Source organism: Neoarius graeffei, chromosome 3, assembly GCF_027579695.1.
Source record: "Neoarius graeffei isolate fNeoGra1 chromosome 3, fNeoGra1.pri, whole genome shotgun sequence".
Classification (NCBI taxonomy): Eukaryota; Metazoa; Chordata; class Actinopteri; order Siluriformes; family Ariidae; genus Neoarius; species Neoarius graeffei.
The window spans coordinates 98,266,026-98,292,101 of record NC_083571.1 but is presented as its reverse complement, the minus strand read 5'-3'; the positions used below and the strand labels follow the sequence as shown (position 1 = coordinate 98,292,101).

Sequence of the window (26,076 nt, the reverse complement as noted above, 5' to 3'; positions counted from 1 at the left end):
TTTGCAGAAAAACAGCCCCAAAGCATGATGTTTCCACCCCCATGCTTCACAGTAGGTATGGTGTTCTTTGGATGCAACTCAGCATTCTTTCTCGTCCAAACACGACAAGTTGAGTTTTTACCAAAAAGTTCTATTTTGGTTTCATCTGACCATATGACATTCTCCCAATCCTCTTCTGGATCATCCAAATGCTCTCTAGCAAACTTCAGACGGGCCTGGACATGTACTGGCTTAAGCAGGGGGACACGTCTGGCACTGCAGGATTTGAGTCCCTGGCGGCGTAGTGTGTTACTGATGGTAGCCTTTGCAGGGTACCCCCAGGATTGTTAAAGACTTTTTAAGACTTTTTTAATGCCATTTCAAGTGAAATTTAATACCTTTGTCGCACTCATTAGGGAAGAATAAATCATACTGAGCACCAGATTAAACCTCAAATAATTACTATTTACGAGTGTTTGAAATAACAAAATTACATTTATTAAAATAATCAATCAGAATTCATTCTACTCACACCCCCTGGACACCATGCAGAGGAGAGCACCCCCATGTAAGTCCAGACAATCACCCCTCATACACACACACACGCCAGAGAAGCATTCAAAAGACAAAAAGAATAGTATAGCTATAATAGTATAGTATAGCTGCCTGCTTCTGAATTGTGGATGCAAACGAAATATGTTTACCACTTTTCATGTGAGAATCCAGAGCTGTAAGCCCCATTGTCCCTAGTTGAAAGGTTTTTTTTTTTTACACAAAGTGCATAATGCCTCACGGTCATTATTTGGAACCCCCTTAACCCAGGCGTATTTAGGCCCCGGTCACACCACCCGAACTTTGCTGGAGCGTTCCTGGAGCGGTGAAAAAAATTCATCACCGCTCGTAACCGTTCACCACCGTTTAACAAAAGTTGGCCCCCGTTAAAGCAACGCCGTATACGCTCGACCACCGCTGATGTTTCTCAAGGGGCCCTCCTACCACTCCGAAAGTTTTGAGCTGCACAAAATATTGCGAGCGGTGAGGAGGGGGCAATTTTCCGCCCCGGCAAAGTTCACCTCCGCTCCACCAACGCCCAGTCAAAGTTTGGCACCGCTAGACGCAAGTTCGTGGACGCTTGGGTCCGCTAGGCCAACGCAGAAATCTTGAACGCTGGACCACCGCTGCTTCGCCAGCGTTGCCCGGGCGGCGATTAAATGTTGCAAACTTCGGTGGAGCGGTTGTAAGCGTTTTACGAGCGGACACGGGGTTGCTGGAACGGTGTCGGGCGTTGAAGCAGCTATCCATGGCAGCGATGAACTTTGGTTTGGCGTTGGTATAGAGGTGTCGGAGCGGGACCAGAATTTGGCTATAAATACGGGAGAAATGGACCAGGAGCTCATTTGGAATTGAGCTGCCGTTGAGTTCAGACCTCATCTATATCGAATTTGCTCAAAGTTACAGTAAAACTGTATCACCATGGATGCTGAGAGACTTGCTATGATTGGTGCTAAACCAACTTTATACCCCCGCCGAGCCAAAGCCCGCATGCGCAGAACGCCGCTATACCAACGCTCGTTACCGCTAAACCAACGCTAAAGCAACGCCGGCTTCAGCGGTGCACCGCTAAGCCAACGCCCGTGTTTTCGATTTTTTTTCCCCATTTTGTGCGCGGTGACGAGTGTTGTCGAAATTCGGCCCCCCCTCCCTACCGTTCAAGGAACGCTCCAGCAAAGTTCGGGCGGTGTGACCGGGGCCTTAGGGTCGAGCGGCCACTTCGGGTTGAATCTGCACTTCCCCATGCTCTCTCCCCCTCACCCTCTCTGCTCTATGCGCCTGCTGCTCTCGTTTCATGTGAACCTTTTACGGCGCGACATGAATTTCCCGCTGTTTGCGTGTGAACGTCAGGGCAGCGCAAAACATTTTAGATTTTGCTTCATTTTCATCACAGAGAATTTAATCTAGGTTACGCAACGATGTTAGACTTTCTTTGGAAAATTAAGACCTCCGTGGAAAAAATTAAGACTTTCAAGATGAAATTTAATACTTTTAAGGCCTTAATTCTGGAAAATGAAATTCAATACTTTTTTAATACTTTTAAGACTCCGCGGGTACCCTGCTTTGTTACTTTGGTCCCAGCTCTCTGCAGGTCATTCACTAGGTCCTCCCATGTGGTTCTGGGATTTTTGTTCACTGTTCTTGTGATCATTTTGACCCCACGGGGTGAGATCTTGTGTGGAGCCCCAGATCGAGGGAGATTATCAGTGGTCTTGTACAACCCCGATTCCAAAAAAGTTGGGACAAAGTACAAATTGTAAATAAAAACGGATTGCGATAATTTACAAATCTCAAAAACTGATATTGTATTCACAAAAGAACATAGACAACATATCAAATGTCGAAAGTGACAAATTTTGATATTTCATGCCAAATATTGGCTCATTTGAAATTTCATGACAGCAACACATCTCAAAAAAGTTGGGACAGGGGCAATAAGAGGCTGGAAAAGTTAAAGGTACAAAAAAGGAACAGCTGGAGGACCAAACTGCAACTCATTAGGTCAATTGGCAATAGGTCATTAACATGACTGGGTATAAAAAGAGCATCTTGGAGTGGCAGCAGCTCTCAGAAGTAAAGATGGGAAGAGGATCACCAATCCCCCTAATTCTGCACCGACAAATAGTGGAGCAATATCAGAAAGGAGTTCGACAGTGCAAAATTGCAAAGAGTTTGAACATATCATCATCTACAGTGCATAATATCATCAAAAGATTCAGAGAATCTGGAAGAATCTCTGTGCGTAAGGGTCAAGGCCCGAAAACCATACTGGGTGCCCATGATCTTCAGGCCCTTAGACGGCACTGCATCACATACAGGCATGCTTCTGTATTGGAAATCACAAAATGGGCTCAGGAATATTTCCAGAGAACATTATCTGTGAACACAATTCACCGTGCCATCCGCCGTTGCCAGCTAAAACTCTATAGTTCAAAGAAGAAGCCGTATCTAAACATGATCCAGAAGCGCAGACGTCTTCTCTGGGCCAAGGCTCATTTAAAATGGACTGTGGCAAAGTGGAAAACTGTTCTGTGGTCAGACGAATCAAAATGTGAAGTTCTTTATGGAAATCAGGGACGCCGTGTCATTCGGACTAAAGAGGAGAAGGACGACCCAAGTTGTTATCAGCGCTCAGTTCAGAAGCCTGCATCTCTGATGGTATGGGGTTGCATTAGTGCGTGTGGCATGGGCAGCTTACACATCTGGAAAGACACCATCAATGCTGAAAGGTATATCCAGGTTCTAGAGCAACATATGGTCCCATCCAGACAACGTCTCTTTCAGGGAAGACCTTGCATTTTCCAACATGACAATGCCAAACCACATACTACATCAATTACAGCATCATGGCTGCGTAGAAGAAGGGTCCGGGTACTGAACTGGCCAGCCTGCAGTCCAGATCTTTCACCCATAGAAAACATTTGGCGCATCATAAAACGGAAGATACGACAAAAAAGACCTAAGACAGTTGAGCAACTAGAATCCTACATTAGACAAGAATGGGTTAACATTCCTATCCCTAAACTTGAGCAACTTGTCTCCTCAGTCCCCAGACATTTACAGACTGTTGTAAAGAGAAAAGGGGATGTCTCACAGTGGTAAACATGGCCTTGTCCCAACTTTTTTGAGATGTGTTGTTGTCATGAAATTTAAAATCACCTAATTTTTCTCTTTAAATGATACATTTTCTCAGTTTAAACATTTGATATGTCATCTATGTTCTATTCTGAATACAATATGGAATTTTGAAACTTCCACATCATTGCATTCCATTTTTATTTACAATTTGTACTTTGTCCCAACTTTTTTGGAATCGGGGTTGTATGTCTTCCATTTTCTAATAATTGCTCCCACAGTTGATTTCTTCACACCAAGCTGCTTACCTATTGCAGATTCAGTCTTCCCAGCCTGGTGCAGGTCTACAATTTTGTTTCTGGTGTCCTTTGACAGCTCTTTGGTCTTGGCCATAGTGGAGTTTGGAGTGTGACTGTTTGAGGTTGTGGACAGGTGTCTTTTATACTGATAACGAGTTCAAACAGGTGCCATTAATCCAGGTCACGAGTGGAGGACAGAGGAGCCTCTTAAAGAAGTTGTTACAGGTCTGTGAGAGCCAGAAATCTTGCTTGTTTGTAGGTGACCAAATACTTATTTTACCGAGGAATTTACCATTTAATTCATTAAAAATCCTACAATGTGATTTCCTGGATTCTTTTCCCCCCATTCTGTCTCTCATAGTTGAAGTGTACCTATGATGAAAATTACAGGCCTCTCTCATCTTTTTAAGTGGGAGAACTTGCACAATTAGTGGCTGACTTTTTTGCCCCACTGTATCTGAACACAGTACTCACAGTAAAAGTATTACACTTGAATAAAGAGCGTATCTTACGTAGTAAAATGAAGGAAGGGTTTGTGTACGATAGAGGAGTGCGATTTCTTTGGGGATCCTGGCTGAACATCATAAATGGACTGAGCACCAGCTCCATCTTCACCCTCACTGTAAGAGTCCTCCTCCAGCAGCTGATTGTCAGAGCCTGTGCAAAGAAATGTACAAAACATGCTCTCATGCTTCAGGTGCTAGAACAGCGAGAAAGTTCAGAGATCAGTTTTGCCATTAAAAGTCCAGGACGAAAAAATCTGCTGAGAGAAAACTGAAGTCATTTTTAAACTTAACTTATTTCTTAATTAAAGTGTTATTCGATTACATTTTCGGTGTTAGTAACCTTATATCGTGACTCGTATTGGCAACTAATTGCAATTAAATATTATACTTATCGGCCTATTCGGTTTTTAGCTATGTTGAATTTAGTTCGTTTGGTCCACGGCAGGCGTCGCTTATCCGCACGATCTTCATGACTTGTGCGAGACTTCGAAACGTGAAGCGTCAGCCAGGTGTCAGTGCCGCCATTTTGAAAACTGTTTTCCAAACGAAATATTGCACAAAAACAAGTTTAAACGACGATTGCTGCCTACTTTTTTCCAACTTTCTTGACTGCTATCAAAACAAACAAAACTTCCGGCTTGATTACATCAGCATTCGAAAGCGGGCGCGCACGTCTTTTGACAACGTTGACCACTTTGATTTCTGCTGTACGTTTTACTTCCGTCCTACGACGTCTCGCACAGGTCTCAACGAACCTCGTTTACGGCCATTGCTTTGACATACAGACTGATATATTACAGAGCATATTTCAAACACTCATAACCTGCTATAGCAGTGACAAAACAGCGATCAAAAATGCGTTCCTATATTTAATAAAATGAGAAATAGAATTGATCATAAAAAAAAATTTGCCTTCAGTTCTCCTTTAAGCTTAACGAGGAAAATATAGAGCTTTTTTTTTTTAATCAAGATGCATGCCATCTTCATTAGTTTCATACAGCCTATTTATAAGTTTTCCCTATAAATTCACATTAATGTATGGAAATAATAGGTTTAGAGGAAAGCCTCTGACTTATTAGAGCTGCAAGTCAGTTTATGAGTTATTACGGATGAAGAGAAAGCAGTCCTCCAAATTGGAAGTCATTAACAAAAGCGAGAGATGTGCTCCCTGCAGAAATATGGTGCAGAAATTAAATTACTCTCTGTCTAATCTACTGAAGCTGACTAATGTGCAGGCTTGAAGTTAGAGGAAATTAATTTTCAGTGGACAGCAATAGACTGATGATATTTACAGACAGAAAAATGCCTGAGCCTCATGTTAAGAAACAAATTTCATCACTCGTATCAAAAACCAGTGGAACAACCAGTCCAACCCAATCAAAAAGAAGAATTATAATTTATCAGAAATGTTTGTTTAAATAAATAAGCTCACTTGGCACAGGTTTAAAATAGCATGCTGATGCCGGATATGGACCAGTAATGATAACTGATCATTTAGGTAAATGTTGGACAAAAAACAAGCAAGTTCTGTCCAACCCAACTGTGGACTCCATACCGTGTGTGTGTTCCCTATGTAGGAGCTCTGCATGGGGGAAGACTCGGAGCAGGCAGGTGAGTGTGTGGGCCAGTGATCTCTCCAGCAGAGGCTGCAGCGTGCAGGACAAAGCTCGGCCTGGTGGCGCGAGAGCTCTCTGAGCAGCTGGAACAATCGTACGCAGAGCACGGCCGAAGTCCTGTGGCCCCAGCACGATAGAGTCAACGTTCAGTTTGTAGCGCTGGCTGCTGCTGTATATTTGAGGATAGCACCGCCGCAATGCCGCCAATGAAGCCTCCGTGCAAAGTGCTTTGATGTCGGCACCACAGTAACCTGTTGAGATGAAATCAATAGCGCATAATATACTTATTATAAAAAGGTTAGGTTTACCAACTCCTACACTAACTGCCACTTTGTACAAATATTTATTTTTAAAAACACACATTTCATTTCAATATTTCTGCCAGGAAAAGACCAGAATACAAGACTGTGGATAAAAACGGTCATTCTGTAACTACAATATTTATCTCAAAAAGGCTAACTCTGGTCTCTCTTACCGACACATTTTTCTGCCAACTCATCCATAAAGGAATCTGACAGCTTTGGGTTCCAATCCCTGGTGTGAATTTCTAAAATGTGCTTTCGAGCCTGCAGATAACAACACAGTGTTGGAACAGAAATAAAAACAAGCCAAAATGGGATAAAAGTAGAAATGTTATCAAGCTTCCAGAACAGAAAGGTCATTTTGAACTTACTTCGGGAGTCAATGACGAAAGTCATTCACAATATACAGTGTCATACAGGCAAAAGTATGTGAACCTTTGCTTTCAGTATCTGGTGTGGCCCCCTTGTGCAGCAATAACTACAACTTAACGTTTCCGGTAACTGTTGATCAGTCCTGCACACCGGCTTGGAGGAATTTTAGCCCGTTCCTCCGTACAGAACAGCTTCAACTCTGGGATGTTGGTGGGTTTCCTCACATGAACTGCTCGCTTCAGGTCCTTCCACAACATTTCCATTGGATTAAGGTCAGGACTTTGACTTGGCCATTCCAAAACATTAACTTTATTCTTCTTTAACCATTCTTTGAGAGAACGACTTGTGTGCTTAGGGTCGTTGTCTTGCTGCATGACCCACCTTCTCTTGAGATTCAGTTCATGGACAGATGTCCTGACATTTTCCTTTAGAATTCGCTGGTATAATTCAGAATTCATTGTTCCATCAATGATGGCAAGCCGTCCTGGCCCAGATGCAGCAAAACAGGTCCAAACCATGATACTACCACCACCACCATGTTTCACAGATGGGATAAGGTTCTTATGCTGGAATGCAGTGGTTCCCTTTCTCCAAACATAACGCTTCTCATTTAAACCAAAAAGTTCTATTTTGGTTTCATCCATCCACAAAACATTTTTCCAATAGCCTTCTGGCTTGTCCACGTGATCTTTAGCAAACTGCAGACGAGCAGCAATGTTCTTTTTGGAGAGCGGTGGCTTTCTCCTTGCAACCCTGTCATGCACACCATTGTTCTTCAGTGTTCTCCTGATGGTGGACTCATGAACATTAACATTAGCCAATGTGAGAGACGCCTTCAGTTGCTTAGAAGTTACCCTGGGGTCCTTTGTGACCTCACCGACTATTACACGCCTTGCTCTTGGAGTGATCTTTGTTGGTCGACCACTCCTGGGGAGGGTAACGATGGTCTTGAATTTCCTCCATTTGTACACAATCTGTCTGACTGTGGATTGGTGGAGTCCAAACTCTTTAGAGATGGTTTTGTAACCTTTTCCAGCCTGATGAGCATCAACAACGCTTTTTCTGAGGTCCTCAGAAATCTCCTTTGTTCGTGCCATGATGCACTTCCACAAACGTGTGTTGTGAAGATCAGACTCTGATAGATCCCTGTTCTTTAAATAAAACAGGGTGCCCACTCACACCTGATTGTCATCCCATTGATTGAAAACACCTGACTCTAATTTCAGCTTCAAATTAACTGCTAATCCTAGAGGTTCACATACTTTGGCACTCACAGATATGTAATATTGGATCATTTTCCTCAATAAATAAATGACCAAGTATAATATTTTTGTCTCATTTGTTTAACTGGGTTCTCTTTATCTACTTTTAGGACTTGTGTGAAAATCTGATGATGTTTTAGGTCATATTTATGCAGAAATACAGAAAATTCTAAAGGTTTCACAAACTTTCAAGCACCACTGTACAGTGCATAGAGCTGACTGTAAACAGGTAAGAGTCTGTGCATTGCAAATTGCCATAAAAACCACAATTGCAACATATTCCAAATGCACTGTATACATGTCCAAAGAATGTTTCCAGAATCCAAATAATATCAGCATATCTGACAAGTCTTAATCGGAAAATGCTAAATTTGGAATAAGGCCAAATTTGGAACGTCCAAATGGAATATGCTGTTAACATGGCCTGTATCAAATTACGAATATTGTCATATTCAAAATCACAGTGGAATAGTAGTGTGCATGTCAACATACTGAATGAGACTAGGCTGTATATAGCAGACAGAACGGAAGAATTTATTCACCTGTTTATCTGGCAGATTGAACAGAAATTCCCGGTCAAAACGACCAGGCCTCCTGAGTGCAGGGTCGATAGAGTCAAGTCTGTTTGTAGCACCAATGACCACTATCTCCCCTCGACTGTCCAACCCGTCCATTAAAGCCAGCAATGTGGAAACTATGGAGCTAAATTCATTACATCGTCAATAAATATTAAAACCACACCAGGCAAACTGAACTTGATAAGCTCGACAGTGATTTAGAGCAACAAAATTACCTGTGAATCTGATCCTGTCGACTAGAACGAACAGGTGCAAGGCCATCAATCTCATCAAAAAAGATGATAGATGGTCTCATGAGGTATGCCTACAAGTAGTTACAGAGAATACTAGATTATTACTACAAGCAATAAGAGTTCAGTCAAGAATCAGCCGTTATAAAGAGTAATAAGATCAACTGTGAGCTACTGCTCACTTCTTATATCAGAATGCAAGCGATCGAAGGAAATAGGACACTTATTATGAATGTTGACTTCAACAAATAATTAACCCTGAAACAAGTATGTAAAGAGCAGTGTTCTCCTCAGGGATTTCAAATAGCATCCTGGTAAACTGTCATTTTAAAATAGCGTCAAAATCCACCCTGTGTGTTTCGTAAATACATTCAGTTGGTAAACAGGAAGCTGATGTACGACAGACCTGAAAATGGTATAGACCCTTTTCAGTCACGTGACCTTCGTAAACGCGACCACCATTTTGGACATGTAGTGGACTTCGGCTCGAATCAGTTTGAATGCGAGGAAGGCGACAAACGAAAAACATAAAAGAAAAAGGAGCGAGATGCAGAAAACACCTTCACTATCCAGCGACGTAGGGCATTTACAGGGCGAGCAGAGGGAGAGGTATTTGCAAAAATTGAGGTTAGCAGGCTTAGAGAACGACGTTTACCTGCTTCCACCAGGATTGTTCACTGACATACGCTCCGGCTTGCTCCCCCCTCAAATTAAAGGGATAGTTCGGGATTTTTGACATGAATCTGTATGGCATCCCCATCAATAGTGTCGTGCAAACACACTGACTTACCCCTGACAGCATCCTGTGAGTCCAGTTCTTGTCCAGTTTTGGTCCAGACGAAAGTAGTCCGGCAAGTTTGTTGGGGTCACGAAAGTAAAACGTTTTTCGTCTCAAAACAGTATGTGTTCAAAAGAGTGATATATTTGCATCACAAAACCGTTGCCAAATAAAAAGTCAGACCTCGAAATCGCTTGGCACTATTATACAAATAGGAGTCATTCAGGATTCAGCCATGTTTTTGCTCCGTGTCATGGCTGAATCCTGAATGACTCCTATTTGTATAAATAGGGCACTACATAGGCAGCAGTGGTAGTTTCTTTTTCCCTGCCATGGAAGCGCACTTGTATACTGAGGAGGAAAGCAATTTGCATTACAGCTGTGAGGCGGCTCGGCTCGGTTTTCCCTTTCGGGCGCTCTCGTTTTCTGTTAGAATTTGGTAAAGAAAAAAATAAATATTATTTACCAGCTTACCGGGTCCATGAACATAAATCTGACAGCTGACAAGGTCGGGATATAAACGAATCGAATACAAACCACCCGCCGGGACTCCTACTTGTGCGGCTCCAGCTTATCCTTGAAGCTGGAGCCGCAGCTGGATGAAGCCGGCAGCGCGCAGTGATAAGAAGGGAGAGAAAATAGTGCCAAGCGATTTCGAGGTCTGACTTTTTATTTGGCAACGGTTTTGTGATGCAAATATATCACTCTTTTGAACACATACTGTTTTGAGACGAAAAACGTTTTACTTTCGTGACCCCAACAAACTTGCCGGACTACTTTCGTCTGGACCAAAACTGGACAAGAACTGGACTCACAAGATGCTGTCGGGGGTAAGTCAGTGTGTTTGCACGACACTATTGATGGGGATGCCATACAGGATTCATGTCAAAAATCCCGAACTATCCCTTTAAGCAGCGCGCTCCAGCTTGATCCCCCTCAAATTAAGCAGCGCACTCCGGAACCTCGGCCGGAGCACTCCGGGAGCAAGCCGGAGCGCGCTGCTTAATTTGAGGGGGAGCAAGCCGGAGCGCGCTCCGGAACCTTGGACGTTGGCTCCGGCAGCTATTTACACTGGATCCGGTGTAAATAGCTGCCGGATCATAATTACAGTAAACTAGTAAATACAGTAAAGGAAAAACTTGAGACTGAAAGGTTTTAACAGTCATCCAAATGACTGAACGTAAACATTGCTACAGTAACATACTAGCTACTTGCTGACATTAGCTAGTCAACAATAGCTACTACAGAAGAACAAAGAGGTTACAATGGGTTATTTTAACCTATTTGGTTACACACTCGCCGCCACAGAATGTTAACAGCAATGTAAAGCCTTTTCTGGCTAATTTTATTCGTCTTACCTCCAACAAAGGGGTCACTACACAAGCGTTGGTATGCCGAGGGCTGCCAATCTTTCCTGTTAATGGCCGCCATCCATCTTCTCCGTCGGGATCCGATAAAATGATAAACCTTGCCTTGTTTGTTGATGGTTACTACATCCAGGTGCACAACAATATAGTGGCATGATGGAAGTCTTGCTGAAAGTAAAAACTTTCTTTGCTGCCGTTCCTCAATGTTGGCTGTGGTAAACTACTGGTAGTACATGTCCAAAATGGCGGCCGCGTTTGTCGTGACGTCACGTGAAAAGGGTCCATACACGGTATAGAATCCCAAGCTGAAGCTCGGTACCAAATATCAAGCGGTTGTGATTTGTAGTTGCTGAGAAAAGTATTACAAAAATTTTGTAAATCCACGCTATACGTGTTTCATAAATACATTCCGCCGGTAAACAGGAAGTTGATGTGCGACAGACCTGAAAACGGTACACACGGTATAGAACCCCAAGCTGAAGTTTGGTATCAAGTGGCCACTTTTTGTGGTTGCTGAGAAAAAGGGTGTTTCAGACAGACGGAAATAAAGACGGATGAACAGAGGTAAACCAGTATAACCCCCTCCTTCAGAGCAGGGGTATAATGAGTTTCAATTATATCATGCCTTTCACAAACTTTACGGGGGTACGGGATGAGAACAAGCAGTAAAGGAGAAGTGTTCACTGAAGAGGTCTTTAATTCAGATTTGAAAGTAGTTGTGTTTTAATGCTCATACATATTCAAATCCAGCCCCAGACATTTAGCATACATCCTTCTTTCTCATCCAAAACCGCACACAAAACACATTTGATTGAGATTTGCTTCCAAAGAACCCACAACCCGTTGAACAGGCTAACCTGGTCAAAGAGAAGGCGGAGCTGTCGTTCTGACTCTCCCACCCATTTGCTGAGGCAGTCCGCTCCCTTTCGCATAAAGAAGGACACCTTCCTGTCACCCTGACTGCACTCGTTAGCCAGCGCCCGAGCCACCAAAGTCTTCCCTGTCCCTGGAGGCCCATAGAACAGGCAACCCCTAGAACAGCACAGGAAAGCATGCTTGTCAAAAAGCTCAGAATAACGACAGAGCTAATCAGCAATTCTGCTTTAAAGGTCCCATGGCATGAAATTTTCACTTTCTGAGGTTTTGTAACGTTAAAATGAGTTCCTCTGACCTTCTTAAGTCACCCCAGTGGCTAGAAATTTGCCCATCATTTGAGAATGGCGCGTCAAAACGGCGCGTTGATAAACTCTTCCCTTTACTACGTCAGCAAGGGAGATGATCCCCACGCCCCCCCTCTGGATTCCCACCCACTGTATGAATTGCCCACCCAGTTGTAGTGAGGAGACCATAGAGGACACAACAACATGGCATCACCTAAGCGAGCGAAACATGGAAATTGCACTGTACATGGACGTGACAACACAGAAAAGAGTCTGTTTTTACTGCCGACGGGAGAGCCCCTGAAGACGCAGTGGCTTAATTTTATTTACTTCAATAATACGCCGTCGAGTCTACCTAAGACGGTGTATGTTTGTCGGAAGCATTTTCCTGAGGAATGTTTCCACAACTTGGGACAGTACAGGGCAGGTTTTGCACATCAACTGTCACTGAAGCCTGGGTCCGTAACAAGCATCCCTGCCGCATCAGCCACAAACACCGAACAAGTAAGTGTATAACTGTTAAGTCGTTTTGCCGTGTTTTAAAATCGGTGCCACGTTAGCCTTGCAATGGCTACATTAGCTGTGCAGCTAACCGCTTCCTGCAGTTAGCCAGGTACTCTGCGCTACAAAACCCAAAAGCATGCAGCATGCTCTGTTATAATAGCCAATCAAAACAGTTTTTACAAAGACACCCACATTCTTTTTTTAAGTCACTCGTTCATTTTATTTGTTCAGTAAAAACCCAAGCATTTGTTGAATTTATTTTATTTCCTCGCGTCGCACCTTAATGACGTCAACGCGCGGTATTTTTCCCTTCGCGGTTTGTTCCTTCTCTCTCGCCATAGTAAGACACCCACATCCGCTTGTTCTGACCCACTGGAGGTAGCGTCACAGTGCTGTTAGCCAATCAGAGGTAACACGTTTACATGTCATGAATATTAATGATAAGACTCGTCCCCACCCTCTACCCTTCCCCGCCTCCTGCTTCTCATTAGCAAAACGACGCACTGGGAAAAGCGCTGAAATGGGGCTTTCTCCCAGGAGGCTATATCTACGTGCCGAGGGTTCATTTCGAGAAAGGCTGCGGATATAACATCCGGAAACCTCCACGAGCCCGTTTAAAGCATCAACAAACCACCATGCCATGGGTCCTTTAATACAGGTATAAACACATGAAAAAACACATTCTGCGAGTTTTACCTTGGAGGCTGGATCTTAAACTTCTCGAACACTTCAGGGTAGAGAAGAGGAAAGACCACCATCTCTTTCAGAGACTTAACATGAGCAGTAAGCCCTCCGACACTGTCAAACTTCACCTATATTGGGATGAACAAAGATATCGTTAATACAGGCCTACACAGGAGGGATTCAGTTGTAAATCTTTTCCTCACATTTCCACACACAGCCTAATGTTTTGCAATGTATAAATCTTAGTATTACATTGCAAATTGCAGTCATTTATTTCATTCTATCCACTTAAGACATGATGTAAGGACCGGATTTCCGGTTCCAAGCCTAGACTTTTCAACGTGCCGCAGTGCATGTTGTTTAAACAGATCTGACCCCAAAAACTACACAATGGTCATTCTACCATTTTCCTTGCAATGAGGTTATAAGATTGGGGGGGGGATTACACCACCTGGGAGAAAAGAAGCCAAAGTAAGCTCAGAAAGTCACTAGAATTCACTAGAGGACTTGCATATTAGTGATCGACATATCAAATTGAAAAAAAAAAAAAGGGAGATGAAAGATGTTCACTTGGAGTATAATAGAATAGATTTTTGTCAAAGAAAACAGCTTAACGTTTATATCTTTGAGAAAGAAGTCATCTTTGGTCAGGCAATATGACTGAAATTTCATACATTTACAGGACGCTAAACTTTCTAGCAAGAATGCAGACAAAAAGAAGCACTGACAGTGAGGAACCATGAAGGAAAAAACATTTCACTTTTAGCACTTACAAAATGTAATATCTCCACAAAGGGAGTTTAAAACAAAGAGGAAAGAGTGGAACAAACGGTGGCAACCAGTGACCGGGTCACAGGAGGGGCCACGGTTACCAGTGACCCGGTCGCTCAGACGGTCACAATGCTAAATTTTGTTGGATGATATATTGTCTCAGAAATTATTGCGATAAACGATATTATTGTTGACGTCTTTTCAAGACAATTTTATGCCACTAGTAAAATAATAATGATCAGGCAAACAGACCCTTTCAAAGAACAGTAAACTTTTTAATTAAGTCAACTTATTCAATTCAACAGTGGAACGTAAAAAATATATATAAATACATAACCTAAAGAAATAAAACAACAAACAAAACCACTCACAACAAAAACAATAAATAAAATACAATCTATGGCTCTTAAAAATTGCACTTAAAGGAACAGTCCACCGTACTTCCATAATGAAATATGCTCTTATCTGAATTGAGACGAGCTGCTCCGTACCTCTCCGAGCTTTGCGCGACCTCCCAGGCAGTCAGACGCAGTCAGACGCGCTGTCACTCCTGTTAGCAATGTAGCTAGGCTCAGCATGGCCAATGGTATTTTTTGGGGCTGTAGTTAGATGCGACCAAACTCTTCCGCGTTTTTCCTGTTTACATAGGTTTATATGACCAGTGATATGAAACAAGTTCAGTTACACAAATTGAAACGTAGCGATTTTCTATGCTATGGAAAGTCCGCACTATAAATGACAGGCGTACTAACACCTTCTGCGCGCTTCGGCAGCGCATTGTTATCTGAGCTCAGATATCAATGCGCTGCCGAAGCGCGCAGAAGGTGTTAGTACGCCTGTCATTATAGTGCGGACTTTCCATAGCATAGAAAATCGCTACGTTTCAATTTGTGTAACTGAACTTGTTTCATATCACTGGTCATATAAACCTATGTAAACAGGAAAAACGCGGAAGAGTTTGGTCGCATCTAACTACAGCCCCAAAAAATACCATTGGCCATGCTGAGCCTAGCTACATTGCTAACAGGAGTGACAGCGCGTCTGACTGCGTCTGACTGCCTGGGAGGTCGCGCAAAGCTCGGACAGGTACGGAGCAGCTCGTCTCAATTCAGATAAGAGCATATTTCATTATGGAAGTACGGTGGACTGTTCCTTTAAGTAAATATTAACTTGGCACAGGGTAATAAAAAGACAGACATTCTTTTCTTCACAGGCAACGTTCTGCCAGTCCAGTTTCTCAAAGGTTAGTACCCAGATAAACAAAAAGTGCAAACTAACAAATGTATTGCCAGCTGTCATTTGGATGAAAGTAACAAAAATTACAACGAAATAACACATAGGCAAGGGGGTAGGTTTGGTATTAACATTGGTGGGGACATAAACCCAGTGCCAACCCCCAGTGGCGCCAACTTCAGGTCAACATTAGAGGGTCACAATATTTTGCTCAGCTGTGTTCCACCAAAAGAGTATCCATCATCTCTCCAAAGTCCAGACTTTTAAAATTTGAAGTTCAGAACTGTAGTAATTCATGAATAATAATAATAATAATAATAATAATAATAATAATAATAATAATAAATTCATTTGATTAATTGCAAATCTTACATGTGATGATTAACTCATTCTACCAATTTGCAAATGCTAGATTAGATAGAACTTTATTGATCCTTTTGGGAGGGTTCCCTCAGGAAAATTAAAATTCCAGCAGCATCATTACAGGATAAACAGAGAATAGAAACTAGAGAAAACTTGTAGATAAATTAAATTAAAAGTATTTACATATACAAATATAAAAAAAAGAATAAAATATGGGAAAAGAAGAAAAAAAAAGTCCAGCAGGAGAGGGATTGCACATTGTCCAGTATTGCTTTTTGTCAGGCTAGGCTAGTGCTCCTTCCTGTCCTCCTGTTACCCTTCCTCCCCCCCAGAGAGGAGTTGTACAATCTGATGGCATGAGGGACAAAGGAGTTTTTAAGTCTGGTAGTCCTGCACTTGGGAAGGAGCATTCTGTCACTGAACAGGCTCCTCTGGTTGCTGATGACTGTGTGCAGAGGATGACTGGCATCGTCCATGATGTTCAGTAGTTTGTCCATAGTCCTCTTCTCTGCCACCATCACCAGAGAGTCCAGCTTCATGTCAACCACAGAGCTGGCCCGCCTGATCAGTTTGTCCAGCCTGGAAGTGTCCTTCTTGGATGTGCTGTCCCCCAGCACACCACGGTGTAAAACAGGACACTGGCGACCACAGACTGATAGAACATCCAACAGGAGTTTTCTGCAGATGTTAAAGGACCGCAGCCTCCTCAGGAAGTATAGTCTGCTTTGTCCCTTCCTGTACAAGTGGTTGGTGTTGCAAGTCCAGCTTGCTGTCCAGCCACAGCCCGAGGTACTTGTAGGAATCCACAGCCTCTACCTCGACTCCTTCGATCAGAACTGGTCGTGACCTTGGTCTGGACCTCCCAAAGTCAATGACCAGCTCATTGGTCTTCGAGGTGTTGAGCTGCAGATGGTTCCTGTTGCACCAGATGGCAAAGTCCCTCACCAGGCTCCTATACTCCTCCTCTCTGTTGTCCCTGATACACCCCACGACGGCCGTCATCGGGGAACTTCTGAATGTGACACAGCTCTGAGTTGTAGCAGAAGTCCGTGGTATACAGGGTGAAGAGAAGAGGGGCCAGCACCGTGCCCTGGGGTGCTCCGGTGCTGCTAATCACAGTGTCAGATGTGATGTCCTTCAGTCTGACGTACTGCGGCCTGTTGGTGAAGTAGCTGGAGATCCAGGTGACCAGGCAGGGGTCCACTCGCATCCTGTTCAGTTTGTCCTGAAGCAAAAGGGGCTGGATGGTGTTGAAGGCACTCGAGAAGTCCAAGAAGAGGATCCTCACTGTGCCATTTCCCTTATCCATATGCGAGTAGGCTTGGTGTAGCAGGTAGAGGATGGCGTCTTCCACACCAACACCTGCCCGGTACACAAACTGCAGACAGTCCTGGGCATGTTGCACCTGGGGTCTCAGCAGCGCAGGTCTTCAGTAGTCAGGGACACACCTTGTCCGGGCCTGCTGCTTTCCTGGGGTGAAGCTTCCTCAGCTGACCTGGTCTGCAGTAATGCATGGAGGAGTCTTTGTTGAGGTGGGGGCTGCTGTGATGACTGGGGGGAGGTGTGTTGAGGGAAGGAGGAGAGATGGCTGCAGTGAGGGAGAGGTGGATGTGGGCTGGTTGAACCGGTTGAAGACATCATTCAGCTCGTTCGCCCTCTCCACTGTCCCCTCAACGACTCTGGTCTGTGTGTTGTGGCCTGTGATGGTTTTCACACCTTCCCAGACCTCCCTCATGCTGTTCTCCTTCAGCTTCTGCTCCACCTTTCTCCTGTAGCTGTCCTTAGCTTCCCTCACGCAGCATTTCACCTCCTACTGTGCTGCTTTCATCGCCTCCCTGTCCCTGCTCCTGAAGGCAGCCTTCTTCCTGTTGAGGACAGCTTTGACTTCCTGTGTTACCCATGGCTTGTTATTAGGGTAACACCGTACAGTCTTAGCGGGGGAGACCATGTCTGCATAGACATTGAGGTAATCTGTCAGACAGTGTGTCAGCCCCACTATGTCCTCACAGTGTGGGCTAAGCAGCACATCCCAGTCCATGGTGTCATAACAGTCTCTGAGGGCATCTTCCATTTCAAGGGACCACCTCCTGATGGAGCTAGTTGTTGCAGGCTGTCTTTGGACTAGGGGGGTGTACTTCGGCTGTAGACGAACCAGGTTGTGGTCAGACTTCCTGTTGTTCCTTGTTGGACAGTCCACAACCTGGTAAAAAGCAGCCAAAGTAGAGTCCAAAGTAGCATGATTAAAGTCCCCAGAAATGATCATAAATGCCCCAGGGTGCTGTGTCCGCAGCCTTGCTGTGACCGAGTGAATCCTCTCACATGCAGCGTCTGTGTCTGCCCTTGGAGGGATGTAAACACAGATGGTGATCACGTGACTGAACTCCCTCGGCAAATAATATGGCCGCAGGCTAACGGCTAGCAGCTCCAAGTCGGGGCAACATAAGATTGTCTTTACGGAAATATGTCCCGGGTTACACCAGCAGTTGCTCACATAGATGATGAGTCCCCCACCTTTGCCTTTCCCGCATGCTTTAGTGTTTCTAAGATTTTTTTTTTTTTGGGGCTTTTTTTCACCTTTTTATTGGATAGGACAGTGTAGAGACAGGAAATGAGCGGGAGAGAGAGACAGGGAGGGATCGGGAAATGACCTCGGGTTGGAATCGAACCCGGGTCCCCAGATTTATGGTATGGTGCCTTAGCCACCTGAGCCACGACACCCCCTGCTTTAGTGTTTCTGTCGGCTCTCACAGCAGTGAATCCCTGCAGGTCCACGTTAGCATCTGGTACGAGGTGTGTTACCATGTCTCTAAAGATAAACAAGCTGCTCTCCCAGTAAATCTGCTGGTTTTTCAGCGCGGATAGCTCGTCGACCTTGTTCGGCAGTGAGTTCACATTCCCCATAATAACGGAGGAAATGGATGGTTTGCAGCGCCGCCAGTTGTCCGCTAGCCTAGCCTTTAGCTTAGCCCCAGATTTGCAGCCCCTGGGTCTCCTCCTCAGCTCCGCCGGGATGAGGTGTCATACCCCGGCTCGTCCCATTGTTTTCAGGGCCAGCAGCTCCTCTCTTGAATAAGCGAGAAAACTGGCTCCTGGTTGCATGTTAAAGTTAAAAACATCCATGTGATATGAAGAAAAACACACTATGTCTTCGTAAGAAGAGCAGAAAAGTAATGTGTTTTACAAGCGATTAACGCATTGACTGTCGGGAGGGTGTATGTTCCTTTCCTTCATAAATGGAAGTACAACCCCGATTCCAAAAAAGTTGGGACAAAGTACAAATTGTATATAAAAATGAAATGCAATGATGTGGAAGTTTCAAATTTCCATATTTTATTCAGAATAGAACATAGATGACATATCAAATGTTTAAACTGAGAAAATGTATCATTTAAAGAGAAAAATTAGGTGATTTTAAATTTCATGACAACACCACATCTCAAAAAAGTTGGGACAAGGGCATGTTTCCCACTGTGAGACATCCCCTTTTCTCTTTACAACAGTCTGTAAACGTCTGGGGACTGAGGAGACAAGTTGCTCACGTTTAGGGATAGGAATGTTAACCCATTCTTGTCTAATGTAGGATTCGAGTTGCTCAACTGTCTTAGGTCTTTTTTGTCGTATCTTCCATTTTATGATGCGCCAAATGTTTTCTATGGGTGAAAGATCTGGACTGCAGGCTGGCCAGTTCAGTACCCGGACCCTTCTTCTATGCAGCCATGACGCTGTAATTGATGCAGTATGTGGTTTGGCATTGTCATGTTGGAAAATGCAAGGTCTTCCCTGAAAGAGACGTCGTCTGGATGGGAGCATATGTTACTCTAGAACCTGGATATACCTTTCAGCATTGATGGTGTCTTTCCAGATGTGTAAGCTGCCCATGCCATACACACTAATGCAACCCCATACCATCAGAGATGCAGGCTTCTGAACTGAGCGCTGATAACAACTCGGGTCGTCCTTCTCCTCTTTAGTCCGAATGACACGGCGTCCCTGATTTCCATAAAGAACTTCAAATTTTGATTCGTCTGACCACAGAACAGTTTTCCACTTTGCCACAGTCCATTTTAAATGAGCCTTGGCCCAGAGAAGACGTCTGCGCTTCTGGATCATGTTTAGATACGGCTTCTTCTTTGAACTATAGAGTTTTAGCTGGCAACGGCGGATGGCACGGTGAATTGTGTTCACAGATAATGTTCTCTGGAAATATTCCTGAGCCCATTTTGTGATTTCCAATACAGAAGCATGCCTGTATGTGATGCAGTGCCGTCTAAGGGCCCGAAGATCACGGGCACCCAGTATGGTTTTCCGGCCTTGACCCTTACGCACAGAGATTCTTCCAGATTCTCTGAATCTTTTGATGATATTATGCACTGTAGATGATGATATGTTCAAACTCTTTGCAATTTTACACTGTCGAACTCCTTTCTGATATTGCTCCACTATTTGTCGGCGCAGAATTAGGGGGATTGGTGATCCTCTTCCCATCTTTACTTCTGAGAGCCGCTGCCACTCCAAGATGCTCTTTTTATACCCAGTCATGTTAATGACCTATTGCCAATTGACCTAATGAGTTGCAATTTGGTCCTCCAGCTGTTCCTTTTTTGTACCTTTAACTTTTCCAGCCTCTTATTGCCCCTGTCCCAACTTTTTTGAGATGTGTTGCTGTCATGAAATTTCAAATGAGCCAATATTTGGCATGAAATTTCAAAATGTCTCACTTTTGACATTTGATATGTTGTCTATGTTCTATTGTGAATACAATATCAGTTTTTGAGATTTGTAAATTATTGCATTCCGTTTTTATTTACAATTTGTTCTTTGTCCCAACTTTTTTGGAATCGGGGTTGTAAAACACATACAGAGCCTTGGGCGGCACGGTGGTGTAGTGGTTAGCACAGTCGCCTCACAGCAAGAAGGTTCTGGGTTTGAACCCAGTGGCTGGCGGGGGGCCTTTCTGTGTGGAGTTTGCATGTTCTCCCCGTGTCTGCGTGGGTTTCCTTTGGGTGCTCCGGTTTCCCCCACAGTTCAAAGACATGCGGTTAGGTTAATATGGGACGGCCTTGGGCTGAGGTGCCCTTGAGCGATGCACTTAACTCCCGATTGCTCCCCGGGCGCTGTTAGCATGGCTGCCCACTGCTCTGGGTATGTGTGTGTGCTCGTGTGTGTGTTCAGTGCTTCAGATGGGTTAAATGCAGAGAGGAAATTTCACAAGTGTGTGATGAATAAAGTTGTGCTTTCTTTCCTTAAACACTGCATTCCATGAGGCTGGCAGGGGGAGTAGGCTATCTTCTGTGTGATCTTTAACTAGTTTTAGAATGCTAGTTTAAGCTGACATGTGATTGATCTAACGGTAAAACAGGACGAGGGCTCTAGAACTTTGACACATTGAAAGGCTACAATTTTACTTGGCAACAGAATGTATCTGAATTCTGATTGGTTGTTATATTATTGCCCTTTTGTTGTCTTCTTGAGCGCAGAGGGGAGGGAGTGACAGGGTCCTACAGAGAAAAGTTTTCAGCCTACCGCTTTCAAATGAACCCCCTCGAAAACCAAATCAGTTCAGCATGTGTGTCCTCCGTATGTAACGTTTTCAAAAGAGGCGGGAGTAACCAAAAATTTCTGATCAAGAAGGTGGAGGCTGTTGTGCTTATTACGTGAAAATGTTTGATTTGATTAAAAGGTGTCTGGGCCACGAACAATGTCCACAACACCATCAGGTTGTTGTTTACATGTGTCATGTTACACGAACTTGGTCAGGGCTCTGTGCAGGTCTTAACTGAAGCACTTCAAATTAAGGATTAGCAGGCTGCTAAAGTTTGCAGGCACTTCACAAGCAAGACTCAGTGCAATATTAGCCAACATTAGCACAATTTGATATGATTTAATAATGTCTTTGTGACCTTAATGAACATTAGTTGTTGTCAGTATCAAGTCGGATTGTTATTTACATGCCACGCAAACTTGGAAAACAAAAGTCATATTCGTATGTTGTCGTTTTTACACACTGAATACGAACTGTTGTTAACTGATTAATTTTACGAGCTAATCTAACGTTACATTCCTCAAGGACAGTTTGCCAGCTTGCAGCTGGTCACTGCACTGCAACCGCATTTGCTAATTGACATGGTAGCCAAACTTGCTTGCTGTTTTTGCGACCACGCCCCCCAGAGTGAATATTCATAAGCGAATTTTGCGTGGTTTCACCCAGTGGAAACCTACAGTAACCATTTGTGTACCGCGCGCGGAGCGTGATTTCTTTTTTTTCTTCAATCAGAAATATTGGCAGGGACACATCCATACCCAATTCTACGGTTATGGTCTGTACAACGGAGCAATGTGGTGTTGTCTTTTCCCCATTCAGTGGATACCCTAGCTGGATAACACTTGCATGCTGGGAGGCCCCACCTCTGACGGAGAGCGTGTTTTATTCAGTCAATGGGTCAAGCTAATACTCTGGCGACTTCCCTATATAGATGTACAGCGCGTAAACGGCAAAATCACGGGAGAAAAAAAAAAAAGATTACCGAGTTAATTTTCATTTACTGTACGATAAGTTGGTGTATCGAATATCGCGACAGGCCTACTGGTCGCAAGCATACGGTAAGTCTGGCATTACACACTAACGGTGTGTGGCGCGAACCTGCTTTCTATGGCCAAGTTTACATTAGACCGTATCTGTCTCGTTTTCTTCGCGGATGCACTGTCCATTTACATTAAAACGCCGGGAAACGGGAATCCGCCAGGGTCCACGTATTCAATCCAGATCGTGTCTGGTCCGGTGCTGTGTAAACATTGAGATACGCGGATACGCTGTGCTGAGCTCTAGCTGGCGTCATCATTGGACAACGTCACTGTGACATCCACCTTCCTGATTCGCTGGCGTTGGTCATGTGACGCGACTGCTGAAAAGCGGCGCGGACTTCTGCCTTGTATCACCTTTCATTAAAGAGTATAAAAGTATGAAAATACTGCAAATACTGATGCAAATACTGCCCATTGTGTAGTTATGATTGTCTTTAGGCTTGCCATCCTTCCACTTGCAAGTAGTAAGTGATATGCACTGGGATCACACACACAGCGGCTCAGTCCCGAATCGTGGCTTGTGCACTTCACTCGCGCGCTGTGTGAGCTGCGCAGGGCCGGAGTGCGCACCCTCCAGAGGGCACTCGCTGTTCAGGGCGGAGTGATTTGGAGCGCAGGATGCCTGCGGAGCCGAGCGTATCCGTGTATTGGTGTTGCTGTGTGCACGCAAATCGTGTATTGGTGTTGCTGTGTGCACACTAATCGTTTTAAAAACATTAATCTGATGATCCGCTGATACGGTCTAATGTAAACATGGGCTAAATGTGTATAACAGCGGCTGTGACGCGAGTTGAAGGGCTGTGTTGAGGTCAAGACAGTCACCAATGTTAACTAGGCTTTTTTTTTTTTAATTAGATTTGCTAAAGCGGTCTTAAATAAAAAATTAAATAAATCACCAAATAGCAATCTAGCAAAGTTGCCTCCAAGTTGGCAACACTGAATCAGTGTCTGGACCCAGAATGGTTATTGGCATCAGATTTAACAAGCAGACAGCAAGAACACTCAACTAAAAGTAAATGTAGGGCCAGTGACATAAATGATCCAGAGAAGCAACTAACTGAATGGTGACAACACAACAGTTTTAATGCTTAAACATGAGTAAATAGTTAACAGTTATAAATAAGAAAATTTAAAGTAGCTGTTTTGGTTTGTAATGATGTGTAACGTTATTCTCTTTTGACTAAACCATTAACCCATTGACGCCTGAAACACCTGCAAAAAAACATCTGCAAATGCCTAAGCCAGTTTTTAGAAAAGGTCCCCATCTGCCTGAGGGTTTTCTGAAATAAAAATAATTAATTGAAAATGCCTATGAAAAATTCAATATCTCAGCCTCTGAAGCACATAAAGACATGAAATAAGTTGCATTTAAAAGATAAAATTCTCTGCTTTTATTGGATCATGCTCATTCAGCATTAACACTAACACATTTTTATTAAAAAAAAACAAATCTGGCATGAGTCTTGAAAATAATGACAAATCAACAATGCTGCGTTATGCAGCAACCAGCATTTGGGGCAATGTTGCGTTATGCAACAACCGGCGCTAGGGGCAATGTTGCGCGACGCAGCATCCGGCATCAATGGGTTAATAAACGAGACATCTGGTTTGAAATTGAAGCTGGATGAATAAATGTATACTTCTCTATTCATTTTTAAACAATCTCTAAGGGTATAAATATCTCTCAGGGTTAATTTACAAAACAAAATGGCTGACCTAACTTTTCTAGTCTTGTAGCTAGTCTCTGGTTTGATGAACTAACTTCACCTAAATAATACAAATTTACATGGTTATAATGAGCTCTTGCAGGAGATGCACTAGTTCATGCTTCAAGAAGAGTGCTCTGAGAGCACAATATCCCCCGCTGGCAACTATGCCATAACTCTGGTAAAATGCGACCGAATTGCACGAAATTCCAATATGCGTATTCCCGACATATAACAAAGAATCCTGTCAAGTTTCATGAAATTCCTCCAAAAATTGCGAGAGGAGTTGATTTCAGAAGGTGAGTGCCCTTCCTGGGGCGGACGGATATCGCCACAACATAATCCTCTTTCGGGCCTTTCAGCCAGTGGGGGATAAAAGTTGTGAGGGAAGTTGATTTCAGAAAGCAAGCACACCTTGATGAAATTGCCAAAGTAAAAAAGTTTGTTAATAATCAAGGCCATAACCCCAGTAAAATTTGCCCAAATTAAACAAAATTTCAATATGCATATAACTGTCATATACCAAAGCCTTTTGCCAAGTTTGGTGAAATTCCTCCACAAATTGTGAGAGGAGTTGATTTCAGAAGAACGTACCCCCTCATGAAATTGTCAAAGTACAAGTCATTTAATCAAGGCTCAAAACTCTGGTAAAATTTTCACCAACGAAATTAAATCGCAATATGCGTATTACCGTCATATAACAAGGCCTTTTGCCAAGCTTCGAGAAATTCGTCCAAAAATTGTGAGAGGAGTTGATGTGAGAAAACAAGCACACCTTCATGAAACTGTCAAAGTACAAGGTTGTACAAGGAGAACTGAAGGCAAATTTTATATCATAAAAATTCTCTCTCATTTTATTAAATATAGAAATGGATTTTTGATCGCTATTTTGTCACTGCTATAGGAAGTTCTGAGTGTTTGAAATATGCTCTGTAATACATCAGTCCATATGTCAAAGCGATGGCCGTAAACGAGATTCATTGAAACCTGTGTGAGACATCGTAGGACGGAAGTAAAACGTACAGCGGAAATCGAAGTGACCAACATCTGCCAACGTTGTCAAAAGACGCGCGCGCCCTCTTTCGAATGCTGATGTAATCAAGCCAGAAGTTTTGTTTGTTTTGATAGCAATCAGGAAAGTTTGAAAAAAGTAGGCAGTAATCGCCATTTAAACTCTTTTTTTTTGTGCAATATTTCGTTTGGAAAACAGTTTTCAAAATGGCGGCACTGACACCTGGCTGACACTTCACGTTTCGAAGTCTCACACAAGTCTCATGAAGATCGCACGGATAAGCGACGCCTGCCGTGGACCAAACGAACTAAATTCAACACGGCTAAAAACCGAATAGGCCGATAAGTATAATATTTAATTGCAAGTAGTTACCGATACGAGTCACGATATAAGGTTTAGAGATGAAAGTGGAGCAAAGGAAAAAAACCCTGAAATTGGGGGGGGGGGCACCGTCCCTCGAAAATATTTTAATAACACGCAAAACCCTGCATTCTAGTGCATTTTAGTACTTATTTTCACTAAAACAAGTTAACTTTTAAGCCTTTTTCTTTCATGTACATTAATGATTAACATGTCAAAAACATCAAATTTAATTCCCCTGGTTAATGAGTAATTTTCAGGAGTGCATTTAGAAAACGCGGTGATTTTCCTGCCTACACAGTTCATTACTTTGAAAAAAATCAGACAGTTGAAGGTAAACTCAGCAAAATCCCAAAACAGTGCTGTTAAAAAGTAAAGGTCTGTTAGAGTTTCTAAAGCTTTCAGGTTTCAGTGTTGGGGACACTGAGCCTCGTTTATCAATCTTTTAGTAGAGTTGTGCGTTTGCAGAAGCTAAAGTGAACTAAACATTTCCAATTCATATTTATGCGAGTTGAAGCCAATTGTTTACATTAGTTCGTATTGTCCGTAAATTTAAACACACCAATGAATACCAAATTTCTCATATAAATCAGGGGCGTAGGGTGTGTGTGTGTGTGTGTGTGTGTGTGTCACACACTGACTGGCAACCTGAGTGCATTATGTAACAAAAGATAATTACCATTGCTAGTTTTAGGTAGTTTAGAAACCGGCTCTTCCATTATTGCTGTTTCTTCCACGTTTTCTTGATGTTGTGTTCTAGAAACGGCACTAAAACTTAGCTTCGA

General features: G+C 43.3%; 1 protein-coding gene across 4 annotated transcripts in view; it reads right to left on the bottom strand.

Annotated features, from left to right (window-relative positions):
• atad2b (ATPase family AAA domain containing 2B) overlaps positions 1 to 26,076 on the bottom strand; it is a 299,539-nt gene that overhangs the window by 214,405 nt on the left and 59,058 nt on the right. For all 4 annotated transcript variants that reach the window (XM_060917745.1, XM_060917747.1, XM_060917746.1 and 1 more), the window contains 7 exons: positions 13,277 to 13,392; positions 11,774 to 11,948; positions 8,757 to 8,845; positions 8,506 to 8,665; positions 6,503 to 6,593; positions 5,967 to 6,278; positions 4,418 to 4,562 (listed from right to left, as the gene is read on the bottom strand). In XM_060917745.1, coding sequence (XP_060773728.1) covers positions 4,418 to 4,562; positions 5,967 to 6,278; positions 6,503 to 6,593; positions 8,506 to 8,665; positions 8,757 to 8,845; positions 11,774 to 11,948; positions 13,277 to 13,392 — 1,088 coding nt within the window. The remainder of the gene's footprint in view (positions 1 to 4,417; positions 4,563 to 5,966; positions 6,279 to 6,502; positions 6,594 to 8,505; positions 8,666 to 8,756; positions 8,846 to 11,773; positions 11,949 to 13,276; positions 13,393 to 26,076) is intronic.